Source organism: Melampsora larici-populina (assembly GCF_000204055.1).
Source record: "Melampsora larici-populina 98AG31 unplaced genomic scaffold MELLAscaffold_80, whole genome shotgun sequence".
Lineage (NCBI taxonomy): Eukaryota > Fungi > Basidiomycota > Pucciniomycetes > Pucciniales > Melampsoraceae > Melampsora > Melampsora laricis-populina.
Window position 1 is genome coordinate 160188 of NW_006768844.1, and position 20580 is coordinate 180767.

Genomic DNA, 20580 nt, shown 5'->3' on the forward strand with positions numbered 1-20580 from the left:
GGAAGTGCTTTGAGCTCACAGTCTGACATGTCCGTCCAGGTAATCAAGTTGTTCTATTTCATTTTCTCTTCTAAATAGTCTTTAGTGTTTTTATCTTGTAAATATCTCTGACTATTAGGCACATTAAAAACTCAGATCCATTCCATTTTGTTCGTCCTGTACTATTTCAGGCAAGGGCTTTGAAGTGTCTCCACGAAGTCATTTTCATTATCAGTCATTAGGGGTCTATTGATCTAGCAGGCTTACTGGATTGTCCAGTTTAATCATTTCTGCTCAAGGCTGTAGGTTTTCAAATCTGTATTCTATTATTTTAGATCAACCCTCTCAGCACCAGCAACACCATCTACCTGGTACTTGCAAAGACAATAGAGAAGACCAAGGAGTATCTTAGCAAAGTGCTTGGAATGGTAGGCAAGCCAAACTAACTCTTCAATATCTTCACCAAGATTACAAACAATTCTCAACTGCCATGAACTCAACTGTCTACTAAACCAGAATGGAAAGAAGTTCAAGAGGGCCTTCAACTTCTTCACTCAAGCCAGATAATTTTTGGCAGCAACTTGGAAAAAGAATCTGAATTGGATGTTAGGAGCCGGGCTCATGGGGTCACAATGAGGGAATGGAGGGATTCTTTCCAAGCAATCAAGTTGTGAGATAGATTGTTGGATGAGTAAGCTAATACAGTATTACACAATACAACTTATTAATATAACCAGAGAATTGAGATCAACTGTGACATGTGATATTCCTGTCACCCATGTTACATTTCTGATTTGTAACAGTGGGCAAGGCATATGACTTACTGTTGAAAACCTCTTTGTGTAGATCTGACAAAATGAAGACAGGCAACTATGATATTCAGGATCCTCAATCTAGTCTTCAAGGAATCAAGGTAAAAGTTCAAGATTAAAAATGTGATCCTAACCTTGATTCAAATCTGGGTACACAAAAAGACTTATTCAATTGGTAATTGGCTCTTATGGCTAGATATTACCTAGCATCAACAAGATCTTCTCCTGAGCATCCAATGTTGGTTCATGTAGCCAAGGAAGCCTGATTTCCTGATATATTGAAAATTTGGTTTTGAGCAGGCTTTGGTTAAGGAAAGGTGTCGAGCCATTGGCATAGCTATGACTTAATTTAATAAGTCATCTTTCTGTTCCTTTTATTGTATTTTTTTGCTTCTCTTTCTGTTTTTAATTTCATCACTCTTGTTTAATTTGGTTTCTTTACTCATTTATTTGAATTTTTACTCTGTTACACTTGTTTTTTTGTTTCATTACCATCATCAACTATGCTACTATTTTGTTAATAAATAGAATATTTTTTGGTGTGTGGTTGGCTGTTGTGTCTGTTGTGCAGCGGTCTGAAGCAACACTGACCTTGTCAGTGCAGCATTTTATATTTTTGAAATTCTGGTTTCAAAAATATGAGTTTTTGTCAAAACACAATGCTGCACAGAGTGAGCCTTCTGCAAGGTGTTGTGTTGTTTACATGGTGTTGCTTCCATAAACCAACTCTGTATGTGACCTGCCAGCAGAATAATCTGACAATTTAGAGAAGAACAAGTCAGTAAGTTGAACTTGTCTTTACACAACTGTTATGGATGAAATCTGTAGAATCTCTCCTGCAAAGAATCTGCTTAACTTGTGAGAATGGCAAGAAAAGTGGCAATTCTTGCAGAACTTGGTTCACCTCTTTTGTATGTTACTTTGAACGATTCTGTGTATTCTTTTTTTTGCCGCATATTTGAGCTGTGTATCATAGTGGCTCTGAAAGTAGACCTGGTTTCAAAAAACCCAGTTGACCCAGTTGACTTTTTGGCTGAGATCTTTCAACAAATTCCAAGTTGACACACAAAGTTACCGCCACAAAGCAACTGGGTCAACCGGGTCTGATTTGAGAGCCACTCATGTCTCTTGATATTCCTACCAGGTTTGGGTTCCTGAAAATAAGTCAAGAATACTAATCAACATGAATATTACCTCAAGAGAAATGCTCAAAGTTCTCACCCAAGTGATTTTGCTCAGTCAGGACCCCGGAGAGCGCTTATTGAGGTGCATGATGTAAAAGATTTTATTTCCTTATCTTTGCTGTGAATTGCTGTGTAATTCACAGCCTTCACACCACGTTAAAAAGTCTTCACACTTGTGTAGGTATGGGTTCCAAAGTTAACAAAATCCTTTGCTCCTGGCTAGGCATTGGTGAGGGAGGAGAAATTTATTTGGTCAAGTTTTTATGAATGTAAACTGTGGTGAAGTGTGTGTAGGGTAGGAAAAGAATTTACATCATGCACCTCGATAAGCGCTCTCCGTGTATAAATGGGTGAGTGATTGAATTGAATTGGAATGGAGTATGAACCTTTATGAACATCATTCAGACAGACCTTTAAGGTAGTGACTGGTCTTAGTAGTGACTGCAACTGGTCATGAAGAGATGACTTGAGAAGTTGAGATGCTCATTTGCCGCTGCAGATCACCTGGATCGAGTTATGTATTGGGACCTAGGTCCACTTTTAGGATATGCTTATGTGAAGTGTAGTGCGTGGTATTATCACATGACTACAAACGTACATGATGATTTGCATTTTGACTCTGCCAAATAAGGCAACTGATTGACGTGATGACCAATTTCTCTTTTAAGGAATCTTATCTTTATAGCTCGATCAACCGATGTGAAGGCTAAAAGACTTTACCCTCCCCTTAACTTCAATCATCCACGTCGAACTTGTATAGATATACTTCCTATAGTGGCTGAAGAATGTCGACGATCGACACGGATTCCAAGGTGACGACACCGACTACCACCCAAGAATCAGAACAAGGTGTTCTTTCTGGAAACAAATGTCCAAGGTTATATCAAGAAGAATTATTAGAAGAAGCTAAACGTCGAAATATAATCATTAGAGCTGATACTGGAACAGGAAAAACTCTAGTGGCTGTTTTATTGATGGATTGGATGGCCGTTCAACCTAAAGGTGATGATCAAGAACATACAATTCAAGCTTTCCTTGTTCCTACTCGACCTCTCGTACAACAACAAGCTAGTGCAATCCGATCTGGTACAACACTTCGTGTTCGTGAATATACTGGCGACTTACAACCTGAATTGTGGAATGTGGAAAAATGGCACTCTGATCTGAAGCAAACTGACGTCATTGTCTGCACTGCCCAGGTCTGCCATATACTTGTACTCTAATCGTCATAGACTGAATTGCTAACTGAACTTTATTGCCTATGATATCGTTTCAGATCTTCTATGATATATTGTCCAAAGGGTTTTGGACTCTTGAAAATGTCAGTTGAATACCATGCATCTCATTCACCGTGTCCTCGATGCTTATCTTCCAACTATAGGTTTCACTTTTGGTATTCGATGAAGCACATCACTGTCGTAAAAATCACATTTACAATCAAATTATGTACGTCTTTCTAATCCCACTCATCGCTTCTTTGACTTCTCACTGAGTTCTTCTGGTTTACCACTCCAGGCAAGTCCATTATCGACGTTTGGACCGGGATCCCGACCATCGACGCGTTCCCAAGATCTTGGGTTTGACTGCTTCACCAATATGGGATTGCAAAAGTATGGTTAGGGCTGAAAAGGATATCAGGCATGTGTCATCAAATCGATTGAAAGTTTCGTATCTAAAGCTCATTACTTTTTGGTTCAGATCGTTACAAAGTGATCTTTCAGCACAGTTATACGAAATCAAAGTAAGACGTCATGATGTTGAAAAGTATGCAAACAAACCAAAGGAAGAAGTGGTTTATTTTACACCTGCTGATTTGGTCGGTGATGATTGCGATGAGCCATATTGGAAACAAATCCGTCCCTTGGTCGATAGTCATGCAGATAGCAAGTTTTTCTTGTCCTCCAAAACGATACGAGAGGTACGCCCTATACTTTCTTCTTACCGTTCTTTGTTTGTGATTGTAGAATCTTCTCAATGCGTGGCTGATGGTTTTCTGTGACTCTGGTACCTTGATCAGCAACTTGGCACATATGCTCACATAATGTTTCTATCCGATTGGCTATCTGATCTACTTTTGATGTCAAAGGGTCAAACCACCCAAGCTCCTAGGCTCTTAGAACCAACTTACAGGCTCAAAATTAACGCGTCTATCAAATCACTGAATGCACTCTTAGATTCAAATGACGTCCCATTAAGCCAGTCTACCCCGAAGTTTCAAGCTTTAGTTAAAATTCTTTCAAAGTATGAGAATATGAAGGCTGAAGACTTTCATGCCATCATATTCGTGGAGAGACGAACGCACGCACAACTCTTGAATTCTCTGATCTCTCGATGCGCCAAACTCAAAGGATTCATCAAACCTGGCGCCTTGACTGGACATGGTGGCACTGTAGCGTCAAGTGGAGGTAATCGCGGTATGGACTCTAAATCAGTGCGTTACCCTCTACTTTTTAGGAGTTTCCCTTTTCCTGATGCATTGTTGATTCTGTGCTATTGGTATCAACAGCAAAATCAAACTGTTGAAAAATTTCGAAACCGAGAGATCAACTTGGCCATCGCTACCAACGTCGCAGAGTTAGCTTTGTCAACGCTTTCCCAAAGACGTCTATGGACATACTGATCGTTGATGTCCTTTATTTTGGTCTACAGAGAGGGTCTAGACTTTCGAGCGTGCCGACTTGTGATCCGGTTTGACGATATCACAACCTGGAAGGGGTCAGTCATGCCTCATCTTCTCGACTACCATGCTGATCGTCATTAGAGATACTAATGGCGAAAGGCTGACAGATATATTCAATCCCGTGGGCGAGCCCGAGCATCCGAATCTGACTATGTCGTCATGCTGCCGCATGGGACCGATAGCAAGTACCTTGAGTTTATTGGAAAAGAGTCGGTCGGATATTGCATTGCCTGTCAATTCTTCAACATTGACATGGAGAGAATGTTAATCTAGTTATTGTATTTATTTACAGGGAAGAACTTCGCACCCAATTATATGGCCGCCCAGAAGATGAAGAGATCAGTGATGCCGAGCTTGAATCGACGCCACAGCTAATCAATTCACTCGGTGATGGAAAAGACGCAATACTAACGCACAATGCTTCCGTTTCCTTACTGAACGAAGTATGCCAACTGCTACCGCATGACGAGTATGCCGAGATTCTAAAGCCCAAGTTTGAAGATATTCAGCGGTCAGGTGGGTTTGTATGTCGAGTCACATTACCGCCAATGGCAGCATTATCACCGTCTGAAAGGGTCTTTGAAAGTGAGCCTTTCACCAAAAAAAATAAGGCGAAACAATCGGCCTGTTTTATAGCTTGTCGAGCTCTACGCTCAGCTGGTGTTTTGGACGAACATTTTATGCCACTACGAGAACGTCACACACGTGCTTTAACGGACGCCGATGGACGAGCCTTACTTAAATTACAAATTCCTGACAGGGTGGAAGTGGCCTGTCCTAATCCTTTTGGAGACGCTCTTAATTCCGAAGTTTGGCTTCACAAGATTTCTTTTGATCTCGGTGAAAGCAAGCCATTGTCATTTGGATTTTTGTGTGGAAATCAAATGTTGTCGCATCCTAGTCTAGTGATTTATGATCATCATCAAGATGGCAAAGCACTTCCTATTGTGATTGAAGACTCGATGAAGATGTGCTGGTCGGGCGAAGAGCGTTCAAGTAACCTGCTCAAGCTAGACACTTTCACCCGAATGGGTATACAAGCTACTCTCAATCGTCGGGCGTACGATGGACAACTACTGTTTTTTCTCGCGGCGTTGGAAGAGGACGGCATGGAAATAGATTGGGACCTCATCGAAAAGCCTACAGTGCCTATAGGTTCATTTGAAGATTTGAGCAAATACCAGGAGGTTGTCGTTCCTTTACGCTGTCTACATGAACGGATCTTTACTTCTCACTTCGCTTGCACTGGCTTGACAGTCGAATCTAAACCTGCCGATGTCCCAAGCCATCCTCATTTAGTCAGATTCATTCGAAACGCATCAAAATTCAAATCACTTGCCCACTTTTTCTCAGTGATTTCGTCGGAGCTCCGTACTGAATTGCAATCACCTCTAGTGTATCTTGAATCAGATTTCAAATCAATGGACAATCTGATGAAAAAGCTCATCCCAAAGGCTTCTTTACCGTTCAGAGTGCTTTTACCATTGTCAGCATCTCAAGGGAGTCGGCTACCTAGTTATTTTTGGAAGATCTTTTCATTCATCCCTGCCCTCACTCGTCGACTCCACGATGCATCACAGGTTCAAGCTCTCCTCAAGAAGATTGATGTCCCGCACGTATCGCTTGATCTTGCCACGATGGCTTTAACACAGCCTGGTATAGATGTGCCGTGGGATTACCAAACGCTTGAAACCGTTGGCGACGCGTTCCTGAAGTTGGCCACAAGTGTACATGTCTATCTGTCACATACCAAGAAGGGTGAAGGTGATATGAGTGCCTTACGATCTAAATCGGTTGATAATGAATACCTCAGGTCAAAATCACTGCAAGCCGGACTGGGAAGTTATGTACTCAGCTCTCGTTATCGTACAGACACTTTTAGGGCAGCTCACCTGGACGACGGCCCTTTGTTACCCACCGGAGAAGTTCAACGCAAGATTCCTCGTCGAGTTTTGTCTGATATTGTGGAGGCTCTCTTGGGTGCTGGTCTCCTTTCGGGTGGTATCCAAACTGCGCTGAAGATTGGAACAGAGTTAGATTTATGCTTCGGCGGTGTCACTCCATGGACTGAGCGACCATGTAAAGCTCTCGATGAACCATACCCTGATGCAGCTAGCTCTCAATGGACCAAGTCGCATACAGCATTACAACATAAGATTGGATACGAATTTAAGCAACCTTTGTTATTGATGCAAGCATTGACACATAGGAGTGCTGACTCATTTCTTACCAACTGCTATGAACGAGAAGAATGGCTAGGAGATGCAATTGTCGACTTGTGGATTACGGAGCACTGTTATCGTCGATTCTCAGATTCTACAGCTGCACAGCTTACATTTACACGAGCAAGCTTAGTCACCAACGCTAGTCTTGGTTATCTCTCGTTGAAAAAACTTGGATTGCACAAAATGATTCAACATGATTCAAGGCATTTCGAAAAGGCTTGTGACGATGCTTTGAGAGATATTGAAAGTTTTATTGAAGTTGGAAGTTTTTATGACAATTTAACCAATTCATTTATTGTTTTTGATCCTCCTAAAATATTGGGTGATGCACTTGAAGCTATTGTGGGTGCGATCTTTATTGATTGTGGATTACATTTATCGGTAGCATATAGATCATTGGATAAAATATTTGAAGATGTCCTACCTCGATTGAAACAAGATGAACCTCGTGATCCGATTTCGCTTTTATTGAGAACACGTGACACGTATTGTTGTTCAGAGTTGGGCCGTGTGACGTAAGCACTTAGGACTGATCATGATTTCTCATCGAAAATTGGATGGCGTCTAAGCTGATCAATTCTTTTGTTCTATCACAGGGAACATGTGGTGGAGAAAAAAGAAACAAGTGGAATACGAGATAATGAGGATGAGTGCGAATCGTTCAGGTTGTGTAAAGTGAGTTTGCACGGTAAGGTCATCGCCACAGGACGTCATCGTACCTCGAATACTGTGGCGGAACAAAGAGCTTCATTGAATGCATATGAGCTCTTACGTGCGAGGAGTGATGATATGAAAGATCCGGATCGACCTGATCCTTGGTTAAGTTGTAATTGTAAACAAACTACGGCACTTGCGTTAGCTACTGCTAATGGAAATTCAAACGAAGATGATTTACCTGCTTCGTTGACTGGTAAAAGATGCCGAAAGAGTCGTTTGAGACAGAATAAAAAGAGTCGATTACAGGCTAAGCAACAAGAGCGAAACCAAAACAAAAATGTCAATCAACTTAACCAAACTTTTGACATTCCTCCTCATCTATCAGAATCGAGCACTTTAGTGCATATTGGAGGGGTGAAGGAAGAAGAAGAATCTAGAGCCGATAGTATTTGTGATTCTGATTACTCTGACCATATGAGTGATGGTGGAGAGACTAAACCCGTTGTGAGTTGATAATCTTTTATTCAAGGCTATTTGCCAATTGACCTCATAGAACCATGTGTTACTACAAGGATTCTTATGACTAATTCAGTTCTTTTCTTCCTTTGATAGTTACCCATCGATTCAACCGATGCTGATATGACTGATTATGAAGTTGAATCTAAACCCAATCTATCTAAGAAAAGAGAAGCCGACTGTTTTTCTGAAACTGATAATAAACGAGTAAAATGCAAAAAAGAAGAATAAAAAACATTGAAGAGATGGACATGTCATAGAGTGATTGAAAAGGTTTTTTCTTTGCAAAGTGATTTTTAAGATACGATTGATTATCTTTTTGTTGCCTAAAATGTATTTTTTTTACAAGTGATATGCGTTTGGGATTAGCAATATTTGAAGTTTTGTGCATTGGTATTTTGTGGTGTAATTATAATCTGATGCTTGAGATTTCACTTCAAAGGTGAAGACTCAAGCACTGGCTTCGAAGTATAAGGCCTGCACTTGAAATACAGGCCAAATGGTGCAGGTGTCAGATTTGTACAACAAGAATATTCACCCCCCTTGGTACGGCGATATGATTGTATCAAAAACAGATCATTTACATGTGGGATCAGCCTTGATAGCCTGTCAAGCTGAATTATTGTGATCATTGCTTTGGATTTATTGATGATCGATGATTCCGAATCCTGAATTAGACTTCAAATGAATTTTCACCGTCACAAATTATTTCTGACATATCCTCCGAACTTCATCTGTTATTAGATGGGTGTTCTTTTGCAAAAAAAACTTTCAAGGGGTATGGCCTTGAGGGTCTCACAGAAACCAAGAAGTTCCAAACCCCAATGTGTCGATTTATCAGAGGGCGGACCATAGTTTCTATTGTGCTGAGAGAACCCGATGATCCAATCCAATGACAGCGACATAATTGCCGTCACACTAAGGTCGCATTGGAAAACGGTCTACATCTCACAAAGTGGTCACTCATCATCTCAGGCTCTTCCTAAGAAAATCAGATATGCTAAATTAAAATATTCGATTACTCGAGAGATTAGAGCATGCTAACGGATAATAAAAATACACAGACACTTTTACAAATTATTAGGAGACTCGAAACAAAGATAAAAGAACTAGAGCAAGAGGAAAGAGAAGCGGATGAGACTCCAAAAACCCAAAAGGATACTACAATTTTTGTCCGATAATTTACTTGCAGGAGCGGAATTGAACGTGGTCACCGTCTACTGGGATGCAAGAATAGCGGCGTCTTCAGCTTCATCAGATTTGACCTCATCTTGTGTTTCGGCAACATCTTCTCCAGCGTCATTTCCATCACCAAGCACTTGTTCTGTGTTGACACCAGAGCGATTGTTTGGAGTGGCAGGAACAGGAGCTCCAGCTGCACCAGCTGCACCGGTCACGGGGTCGATGACTGCTCGGTTGAGAACTTGATCACTGTCGTCATCGTCGTCATCGTCATTGTCGTCTGATCCGTCATCAGCGCTAGCGACCACATTTCGACCGATTGGGGCAGGCGAGGCAGCAGTAGCGGCAGACGATGTTGAGTCAAGAACTTGATCTATCGTCGCTGGGGCCTGGTAAAATCCTTGAGCGGGAACAAAATACAGGGCTGCAGGAGGCGATGGTGAATCTTTCTGTACCTCAGTTGACGTAGAGTTGAGTGAGGTGGATTCGGGTGTTGCTAGAAAGCTGTGAGATCCACTTGCTGTCACGTTATTCTGGGCAGTTCCGTTCTGTATGGTCATGGAACTGTTGACAGAGTCAGAAGACCCATTGAGCGAATTTTGGTATGCACTGGAATCTTGTGTAAAGAGTGGGGCTGTCCCGTTGGATGTAGAGTCATTTGAAGTTGTGGAATTGGAAGGTGTTGAAGAGTTAGACATCGAAGTCGAGTTTGCGGACGAGTCCATCTGCGTCATACGATATGTCCCCGAGGGAGATGAAGATGAATGGGACGTAGAGTTACTGTTGGATGGCGCAGCATTCGAACCATAGATGGGCTCGATCTTTCCTGAGACATCGTTGTATGCAAAGGCTAAACACAGAAGAGTGTCAGTGAATGCAGTGAAGATGAATCAGAAATTCAGCTTACCTTGAGAACATCCTGGAACTGGTCCACATTTCTGAAGGGAAAGAGGACCGGGAGGCGAGAGGGCGAATGTTGCGCAATGATCAACGGTCTGGAAGGTGGTGCTATCGAGGATTGGGATGCGGAGCTGGAATGCAGCTGGACCAACAGTATTGTTCATAGGAGACATGAAGAATTGTGTAGATTGGGTATCAGATGTGGTGAGATCAAAATTGCTACCGTTCGTTGTGGAATAAGTGAGACCGGAGACAGCTTTAGCGAGTGCCGATTTGAAAAGAGGTGTGGCTACTTCGATAAAGCCCGGTACTCCGCTTTGTGTTACAGAGCCACTGGTCGAGATGGAACGCTCGGATAGCTCTACAAATAGACATGGAGGAGTATGAGTAAAGGATACATGGTAAAAGGGATTTAATAAAGTTACTGACGACTGTGTTTCCCGGACTTTTTGTTAGATTTAGAGGCTTCCCCATGGGATTGTTTCTTGGACGCAGCCTCGGATTCAGAAGAGTCCTCTGAGTGCTTCTGTTTCTTGGAGTCACCTGCTTCTCCGGCTGCTTCTCCTTTTTGCGAACCAGATTTTCCGGGCTTACCATGCTTGATGGCAAAACGATTAGGAGAGTTCGATTTTGGGGACCCGTGTCGGGATTTGCGGCGGTAATGGATGTGCTGCGGGAGGAAGGGAATGATTAGCTAGAATCGCTACCCAGAGGAAGTTCTGATAGCTCACTTGATGGATGCTTGTGTGACCACGACCAGGTACGTATCCAGGGATCGTAACAACTTTCGGCTTGGGAGGCAAGTTCATGTAGCTGACTTCATGAATGCTTGTGTGAGTACGACCCGGTACGTATTCATTGATCACAGTAGTTTTCGGCCTAGAAGTGATGACCCGCGTCATCACTGGAGCCCCAACGGTCTGGGCATAAGGAACTCCCGGGAGGTAGTTGGGAACATAGCTGTAGTGCGTTGAACGCTTGTGATCGCGATGAACCCGACCTTCAACGTATTCGACCGAGTGATGATGGAGTGGTATGGCCACTGTATCATGTCCATGTCCGCGATAAGACTCCACGACAACGTCAGATCCGTGAATGTGGCGGTTGTTGTCCACATACATCATTGAACTGCGATGATACGAAGAGATGGATGAGTACCCTGCAAGACCATCAGAAAAGTGAGTGACTTACCGAATGCGGCTTCTTCTCATATCTTTTTTACGAATATTCATGGATGGCTTGGTGTGGTGATGATCTCCATTGTGTTCATCCTTGTGAGTTGATCTAGATTTGATGCTAGTAGGTGATTGTAATGGAATGATCGCAGCGGATGCCGTTAAAGCCAAGGCAGAAGCAGAGATAGCTACGGATGACAACTTCATGTTGAAGAAAGATGTATAAAGAAAGTTGGGATAAAGTTGTAGGATTGAGTCAGGACAATAGTGAAAGATCGCCGGGATCTTGTGGTGATAGGTGAGTTTATGAAGATTTATTATATAGATTTAGAGCCAAGCAGGACAGAATTATGGACGTGGCTAGCACGAAGATAAGTGTGGGATAGGGTGTGGTGGTTGCGGGTAGGAGAAGTTCGGTCTGGAAGTTGTTATTAGACAGGGATTATAAAAGTCACCAGGACTATGTGTTAGAGATGATATATGATTTATGAAAGTGGAGGTTGACCTGGGAGATGAAGATAAAACTGAAGGTGAATGAAGCCCTCACTTTTATACCCAACTTGTGATCACTATGTTCGATAGGGCAGGCTGAGCTAGAAATCTTGCCGCACGCTCATTGCAAAGAGGACGGGGCCTCTCGTCAATTCCGGAGGGGCGATGACTGACAACGATGGTCCAAGTTCGAATTTCGGGAGATCAGCATGTGGATCTATTGGCAAGCCTCTCCTTCCAGTCCCGGTCAGTCAACCTCAGTGAGCCAGCAATCCATCTATGGTCCAGTTGATAGATCTTTTTCGATGACAAGCGACATGGCTGGCTACCTGTTCAGACATCACCACTATCAAATCACTGAACCGACAGGCAAGACCCAAAGGCGAATCAAGTCAAACGAAACAAGAAGACTCTAGGCATGACGTCGAATCAGGTCAAGCCACAACTCACAAAAACCACCATGTTGTTTGATGAATCCAATGCAAACCATCAGAAAGGTTCGAGTCCTCTGTTCCCGCCCGCCAGAGCCATCTCACTTAGCGTTAATGACGATCGATCGACTTGACAAGGGCCCGATGTGTCAATATGATTGTGTTGGTCACTGAGCGCCATCTTCAATACAAGACCGAGAGGCAGGTCAGCGCACAGCCTGGTTTATTGCGTTCCGGACCACCTTTGCCTCCGTCGGAATGGCGGTGGGTAGCGGTCGCGAAAGCAGTGGTCTTCTTGGTGGGCAAACGGTGAGGGACATATCGACTCAAACGCTCCGTCAAAGGCGATGGCTCAGCTTACCTTACGAACGAGTAACTCACAGGGGCCGAGTAAAGTATAAAACCACCCACCCTCTGTGCCTTTCGTCTTCCTGTCTTCATCCCTCAGATCGACCTCTACTTCTACAGCTCTTATCATCTCCAACCTTTAGTCCTGGTGACTTCTATAATTCCTGTCCAATAACAACTGCCAAACCGAACTTCTTATCGCCCTAACAAGCCCAAATACCTATCTCTCACTGATCTTCGTGCTAGCCACCTCCATAATTCCTTTCAGCTTGCCTTCAAAATCATATAACACACCATCTTCATAATCTCATCCATCACCACTAGATCCCGGCGATCTTTTCTCATTTTCCTGACTTAATTCTTCGGCCCTACTTCAACCCTCTTCAATACATCTTTCTCCGACATGAAGTTATCATCCGTAGCTATCTCTGCTTCTGCCTTGGCTTTGACCGCGTCGGCAGCTATCGTCCCGTTACAGTCCCCTACCAGCATCAAATCCAGATCAACTCATCATGACGAACACAATCGGGACCATCGCCCCGCAAAGCCACTCATGAACATGCGTCAGAAGGAGAGCCGAAGAAGCCGCATCCGGTAAGCTTTTGTCTCGTTTTTTTGTTCTTTTCACAAGATGCTCACCCATTTGATTGATGTGTGGTAGATCAATGTACCTCGACAACAACCGCCACATTCACGGATCTGACGTTGTCGTGGAGTCTTATCGCGGACATGGACACGATACAGTGGCCATACCTCTTCATCATCACTCGGTCGAATACGTTGAAGGCCGGGTTCATCGCGATCACAAGCGTTCAACTTATCACACTTATCTCCCAGGAGCTCCTTATACCGAGATAACACAGGTCAGAACTCATAGACCCAAAGTTACTGTAATCAATGAATACGTACCTGGTCGTGCTCACACAAGTATCCATGAAGTGAGTCACAAGAATTTCTCTAGACGAGGATCTCAGCTGATGATTTCGTTCCTTCTCCCAGCACGTTCACTATCGCCGCAAGTTCCAACATGGGTCACAAAGCTCAAATTCTCCCAAGCGGTTTTCCGTCAAGCACGGTAAGCCGGGGAAATCTGCTTCGCGAAAGGGAGACTCAGAGGCAAATATGAGTGACTCCAAGAAACAGAAGCACTCAAAGGACTCTTCTGATTCCGAGCTCGTGTCCAAGAAACAATCGCATGGAAAATCCGCTAAAGCCAACAAAAAGTCTGGAAAACCAAGTCGTCAGTAACTCCATTGTCTTATTTATGCGACGACTCCTTCTTTCTTACCCGCATCTGTATCTAGACCTATCCCAGCGTTCGCTCGTGGACCCTGCTACCATTACTCAGAGCGGTGTACCTGGATTTATCGAAGTTGCGACACCTCTCTTCAAATCGGCCCTTGCTAAGGCCATCTCCGGTCTCACGTATTCCATGGGAAACGGAAGTACTTTTGATCTCGGTACATCAAATACCCAGTCTACACAATTCTTCATGTCCCCAATGAACACAACCAACGGTCAAATGGTATATCGACTACGCATACCAATCCTTGATAGCTCAGCCTTCGAGACTGTCGATCACTGTGCCACATTTGCCATCTCGCCACCTGGTCCTCTTTCTCTCAAAAAATGTGGCCCTGTTCCTGGATGTTCTCAACGTACGCGCTGTTCTGCTTCTTTTTTCGCTGTATATACTGACGCCTCTTTCGACAGTCTTTTCCTACGATTTGAATACTGGAAAGCTTCAACCTATCTATGGTATTGCGGAAGATGATTCGAACTCCAACTCTACATCTCAAGCCACAAATTCAAGCTCTTCTTCATCCTCAGGCACATATCGTATGACTCAAATGGGATCGTCCATGAACTCAACCTCAATGTCAAACTCTTCCACATCATCTGACGTCTCCAATTCAACTATGTCTATGTCCTCTAACACGACAGCCCCATCAATGGAGTCAAATGCGTATCAAAATGCGGTCAATGCGTCTTCAGCTTCTGGTAACATGACGAGCCCCTCGCAAAATGGGACAACCCAGAGTAACACGACGAGTGGAACTCAGAGATTTGCATCAAACAACAACCCTTCATCATCAAACGCACCCTCATCCCCATCAGACGATACTCCTGCAGCTGGTACAGTCCTTTACTTTGTCCCTGCACAAGGATTCTATCAACCACCGGGAACCATTGATGAGCTCCCCAAGAGTAACAAATGATCTGGCTCTTTGGTATTTGTGCAGGATTTTCTCTTGCCTGGTATAGAATTCTGTAGTTATCTATGTCTCTAGTTATGTATGATTTAATCTATTGGGCAACTCTTTTCTCCTTGGATTTGATTTGTTCTACTTTTCTCTTTCAACTTGGGATCTCATTTCGTGTTTTGTAATTGGTTGATACGTTGTGTTGAACACAGTGATGTAATCTTTATTTATCTGAAATCCTATTGAATATCGTTATCTATCCTTGCGTGATCTGTTTCAGATCAGCATTGTGCTCTATTGACCCATGGCGAATGGTGGGTTTTCCTCGTCTATATTAGACTTAAGCAGGTGTTTTGTGATGTCATTCACCGTTCAAAGCAGCAAGGGACTTGGTCATCTTTTCTATTTTGCTATGTCGATAAAGCCTGTTGATGATAGCAATAGCAGTCCAGCTTGAAGTTCAGTGATCCCATAGTTGATGTGCAATTGAGACTTTGACTTCGAGTGCAATTCCGTGACATCATCTGTGTCTTTGAGCTGCTTATGAAAGTTGATTCACTTTTTTGTTATTGATTGGATTACTGACCTGTGAATCAACCGAGCTTGAAATTTTCTTCCTAATATCACCACTCCCTTTACAAACCACTGTAAGAGGTCTCATGTCAGGCTGGTAGTAGTACCACACTAATGTCGAGTTGCAGTACATACCGCTGATTACCGTTGATCAGTCACAGCTCTTATATATACACTGATATTTTCGATTGATTGGTCTTTCATCATTTGTAACTTCAATATCCCAAGACAAAGGTCCATTTACTTGCAAAACAGCAAGGATTAGGGCTTTAAAACTTTGAAATTTGACCATTGAAAAAGATTCAAAAAGGAGATGGTTTGATTGTCAATCACAACTCAAGTCCTTGATCGACATTGATCAGGGTCGAGATGCTTCAAGTGTTTATGTAACCAAAAATTGATGGATTTGAGAAATACAATTATATAAAAATATTTGTGTCAGGCTCAGAATATGAGCATGAGGACGAAATGAATTTGAGTAGTGACTTATCCGGAATATGAGAATAGAAGTAAATTAGACGAGATATGTTGGAAAATATATATTATAGATAAGAGATGAAATGGGATGAATATCCAATCAATATTCAAACTGTCAAATTGACAATGGCACATTGGACGTTTCTTCTTTTTCCATCAAAACAAGTGATTAAGTCCCCTATTTATATCACTAGAACAGTCTTTTCTCTAGAATGGATCTATGATGGATTTTTGTCCCTCTTATTGATTTTAGCAGTTTGGTGCTGTTGAAAATTATTATTTACTATGGCGGAGAAAGTTGAGGTCTCAGTCAGAGAAGCAGTCTTTTCACAAGTTCAGGAATTTGTGCATCACTCTAGGGTCCGGGATGAGGTATCAATAAGTCTCAGTCTATGCAGCTAGTGAAGGGGATGTCAGGAGCTTGATAAGGAATGTATGGGTGTGGGTGTTGGTTTGATGTGCTTTGGAGATATAAACTTTTGTTGTAGTGACAGATGAGCAGACAAGTTATGTACAAGCAATCACAAATACTATTCTTTGCGCAGTGCGGCCCATGTTGCACATGATGTGGGGTGTATGGCGCAATTTGACAAAAGTGACCCAAAACCGTACATGCAACTTTTGTCAGCATGTGTGGAAAAGTCGGGACTTGCTTATCAAACATCCTTAGAGGAAACAATGAAACAAATTCTTCAGAAATCACATCAAACATCTTTGGATGAGTAGTGAACCATGACTTGACTCTCCCTGCTAAACCCCTCAGCGCAAACCACGGGTGCTGGACGCGAACTCCAAAGGTGCCGGATCTGAATGGTCGACCACCTGCATACGGAATGCCGATCGGCGGGATTTGTGCCATTTGATACAAGCAGTAATTGTCCATTAGGTGGGGATACTCAATAGCCATGGAAGTAGAATAGGAGGCAGGGACCCATCGTGATCTCGCAGGAAGAGACATTTTCGAGGTGAAAGAAGCCTTGAACTCAATATTTGTTCTATTTCATCTGTTAGACCATATAGCCTACACCGAATACCTTACGTGCCTGCCCCTTATTTTGTTCCGCCATTCCGGAAATGCATACTCCGATTTCCACATCTTCACGGAGCGATCCCACAAATTCAGTAAGGATCATCGTAATTATCGTATAAATATTCAATAACTCAATCTGTATATATCAATACATAGGTCAAAAGAAAGCGATAAAGGGGATTGTGAAAAGTTATGGGTGATGTGAAATGGTGACCTGTTTAGTAAATGCGTGTATAGTTCAACTACAGATTGCCAAATGTGCAGGCTATAATATATATGAAGCTATGTGAGCTCGCTTGGGGTGTTTTCTTATCAAGTTGAATGAGTTACAAATTTGTATTCAGATTAAACGAATAGGCTTATACAATGGTACGTAAACGGTAAGCTACGGTAAGGAAGACTTCTCTTAAACTTCCGTTAACCAAACTCCGATCGATCGGCGAAAAATATGCGGGGTGATTGGAAAAAAACTGAGGACGGAGATCATTTGAGAAATTAAAACAACCATTCCTCTCTTGCAATCCTTATAAGACCCCAACGCGCTCAAAGACATTCCTAAACATTCCCTTCTCCTACTTTGAATCTCATTCTTATAATAATCCTTCCTTCAACTTTTCATTCTAGTCTCCTCTCGTAACCTTTTTTCACAAAACTCATTCTTCACATTAATAATGGCAGAACGGTGAGTTCCATTTGATTGGATTGTACCTTTTCATTTCTGTCTACTTATCTTCGAAACTTTATCATTGACGTTTCCTGCTCAATGTTCCTGTTCTTCGCTCAGTGTTTCTATCCAATCCATCAAAGTGAGTTGATTCTGCCAGTCAAGACTTCTATCTCAACCCCAATTTCTACAATGTCTTCAAACCGGAAGGACCTTCATTGCGTATCTCTCAAACTCTGCTGGTGTTTGCCGCTGTGTTGTCATTTATCGGACTTTGGCTGATCGATATCACCGAATACCTTCCCTCTTGTCTACTGTCTCATCATCAAGGACGGCGATGGCCAAAACTTCCCTAAATCTGGAGATAGGGTACAGATCCATTACACTGGATGGTTAGAACGCGTGAATGGCACGAAATTCGACTCGTCGGTTGATCGTGGACGCGTGGGTGTTTGAATCTGTTTCTTCGATCCCCAAATTCTGTTTTGCTCATCGAAGACTAACCCTCAAATGCATTGTTTTTGACACTATCTTTAGCCTTTCGAGTGCCAAATCGGTGTGAAGCAAGTCATCCAGGCTTGGGACGAAGGCGTGATGAGTTTAAGTTTGGGTCAAAAGGCTATCCTAAAATGCCCTCCTCATACGGTAAGTTTCTTCTCGATAACTTCTCGACGCTCACAACTGTTCAGATATTCTGACAATGTCACTCGAGACAACTTGTAGGCCTATGGAGAACAAGGTTATAAACCAATCATACCCCCAAATTCAACATTGTTCTTTGAGGTCGAACTTTTGAAAGTATGTCTGCAATCCCCTTTTTGTTCTCCCACATGACTTGGAGTCGAGCATCAACAGAAATCTCGCTCTCTGGATGATATTCTGATCCTAATCTAATCTGTTTTCCCATCTGATCGTTCCTCTAGATAAATTAAGTGTAATCTTAGCACTCAAATCTCTACTTTCCGAACATATTTCTTTCTTATTGCGTCTTTATAGCTTTTTTTTCATCTCCTTTTTTTTTGAAGTTTGAGCAGATTTCAGGTTACCTTTCATGGAGACTTTAGGCTTGATTTCGTTTAAAATCGAGTGTGATGATTGCTAATGTGTGTGTTATCAGTTTGTGTTTGTGTTTTGCTTTGAAAAACATCATTAAGCCTTTTTTATTATGAAGATTTGGGTGTGTTACAAGATCCGAGAGAATCGTTTTACACCTTTCAAAATGTAAGTTCATTGAGCAAAAAATGTCTGAAATCACAGCACGTTGGTTTTTCTTTGAGAAGGATGCATCACACGTTGTCTGAAAATCTATCTTCATTGCATATTATAAGGCAAGATTACCGCAGAACCTTGCTTGGTTCCAAGCTACAGACAGTCAGTGAGCAACAAATATTGGAATCTTGATGGATAATTAGATTTTTGAACAGCTTAACTTCATGATAATGGTAAGAAGCCTGACCCGTTTCATAACCATGATACTAGCACTTTTGTATCTCAAATGAAGTGATCTCCAAATTAGCCGTAGCTAAACTAGAAGTGGATGAAGCTCTTAAGAATACGCAACTCAAAGCAAGATTCAACAAACTAAGAAGGAACAGATGCGCGAGATGATACTTGAACAGAGCTCCGAGCCCTGGTACAGAAAACATGTGAACAAAAAGTGTTTGTACCCTTACATCATCTCTTTGCATTGATCTAAAATTTGGTTTCCGTTCATCTACGTCAAAAACCACAACAGCCCATGGCTGGACATCTTGAACCTGGAGTGCCACATGCAGTAGTGCCACACTTCCTGCAAGGATTCTGCTCATGACTATGAATGGAAAACAACATTCAAATCAGTCAGAGAATTCAGCGGCAATGTTAGACTAATGCATGCTCATACAATCCCAACTTACGATCTCTTTCCGAATACTTCGACCGCCGTAGCTCTTCTTTGCAGAACGGTGTTGTCGGTACTACTGTCAATTATATGGCACAATAAGACACCATTGAGCATATAACACCAAAGCTATATACATCAAGACTTCACTCACATTGGGTCCTTTTGGAGTGGTGAGGTGGAGACAATGACTGTCATGTGGACAGGGAGGGAGGTAAGTATGAAAGAATGATTAAATCACATATCAGGAATCATGAGTCAACTGACTAGCCAGGGTAGCAGCAATTACTAATTGTAAAAAAAGCATGATAGGTATTAATTTAGAGAGTAACGAGAAAACTTGGTTCTGAAGATTTGATTGTTGAGGTTTTATTGGTAAGATTGAATTGTTGAGATAGGTGATGAGGAGGACCAAGAATTAGTTGACCGGGGTTCTTATTAAGCTTAACTAAGCCCCTCTAGCGCGTTCGCCGCGCCCTCGCAGAGGGGCTTACATCGGACTCGCGTTTCATGGCGGGAGAGCTCCAGAAATTAAGTGCCTTTATGTACTTTTCTGGAGCTCTCCTCAATTCCTCACCGTAGGATTTCTCAAGGTTCAGGTATGTTCTCCTTCATGAGGAGCTACACAACCTCGTACCACTTTCATCAACAACTGAGAGCTGTGACGCTTTCAGGAAACGTTGCGCAAATGGTTTCTTACGTCCTCCTGTAACAGCCTAAGCATGCCAGTACAGGCCTGTACTGGCCTTCACCGAGATTTGGATGTTTGGTCCTTCGCCGAAACTGCCGCCGAAATGGATAAAAGCTAAAACCCTTAAGATATTCATCAAAACCCTTGGATATCGAGGGACACTTATCCCGGTGGCGCGAGGTCCTTTATTGTTTTTACGAAGACGAAACCCTTGTGGTGTTTTGTCAAGAAATTGGTAGTTTCCGACGAAGCTGCCATTTCAGCCTCCTGGTCTGAAATAGCCAGCTACACATTGCAACAAACTGGAAATCCGTTTTGAATACCCTTACTTCCAACAAATCTTGCTGAAAGTGGTACGAGGTTGTGTAGCTTCTCATGAAGCTACACATATCTGAACCTTGAGAAATCCCACAATGAGTACTACTGTTCCATTATATGTTGGACATCGAGAAAAAATGAAAAAGTTGAAATTTCAAATTTG

General features: G+C 42.5%; 5 protein-coding genes across 5 annotated transcripts; 3 read left to right on the forward strand and 2 right to left on the reverse strand.

The window, feature by feature from the left end:
* Positions 1-2760: 2760 nt before the first annotated feature.
* Positions 2761-8284, forward strand: MELLADRAFT_79606 (uncharacterized protein; the record flags this gene model as incomplete). The annotated part of the gene is made up of 10 exons (XM_007417871.1): positions 2761-3174; positions 3252-3296; positions 3357-3421; positions 3491-3893; positions 3993-4406; positions 4482-4549; positions 4625-4690; positions 4948-7395; positions 7477-8041; positions 8150-8284. The coding sequence occupies 10 exons, from the start codon at positions 2761-2763 to the stop codon at positions 8282-8284; spliced, it is 4623 nt and encodes a 1540-aa protein (XP_007417933.1).
* Positions 8285-9270: 986 nt separating this feature from the next.
* On the reverse strand, positions 9271-11517 carry MELLADRAFT_113241 (uncharacterized protein; the record flags this gene model as incomplete). Its single annotated transcript, XM_007417906.1, has 5 exons — positions 9271-10085; positions 10143-10496; positions 10565-10805; positions 10867-11263; positions 11327-11517. The coding sequence occupies 5 exons, from the start codon at positions 11515-11517 to the stop codon at positions 9271-9273; spliced, it is 1998 nt and encodes a 665-aa protein (XP_007417968.1).
* A 1467-nt stretch (positions 11518-12984) lies between these two features.
* On the forward strand, positions 12985-14800 carry MELLADRAFT_95414 (uncharacterized protein; the record flags this gene model as incomplete). Its single annotated transcript, XM_007417877.1, has 5 exons — positions 12985-13175; positions 13243-13519; positions 13581-13821; positions 13886-14239; positions 14295-14800. The coding sequence occupies 5 exons, from the start codon at positions 12985-12987 to the stop codon at positions 14798-14800; spliced, it is 1569 nt and encodes a 522-aa protein (XP_007417939.1).
* A 2736-nt stretch (positions 14801-17536) lies between these two features.
* MELLADRAFT_69051 (uncharacterized protein) lies at positions 17537-18461 on the forward strand (the record flags this gene model as incomplete). The annotated part of the gene is made up of 6 exons (XM_007417855.1): positions 17537-17547; positions 17650-17671; positions 17860-17973; positions 18067-18174; positions 18253-18327; positions 18453-18461. The coding sequence occupies 6 exons, from the start codon at positions 17537-17539 to the stop codon at positions 18459-18461; spliced, it is 339 nt and encodes a 112-aa protein (XP_007417917.1).
* A 787-nt stretch (positions 18462-19248) lies between these two features.
* MELLADRAFT_124387 (uncharacterized protein) lies at positions 19249-19715 on the reverse strand (the record flags this gene model as incomplete). Its single annotated transcript, XM_007417905.1, has 4 exons — positions 19249-19339; positions 19425-19487; positions 19563-19599; positions 19676-19715. 4 exons carry the CDS (start codon positions 19713-19715, stop codon positions 19249-19251), a joined length of 231 nt encoding a protein of 76 aa, XP_007417967.1.
* Between the last annotated feature and the right edge of the window lie 865 nt (positions 19716-20580).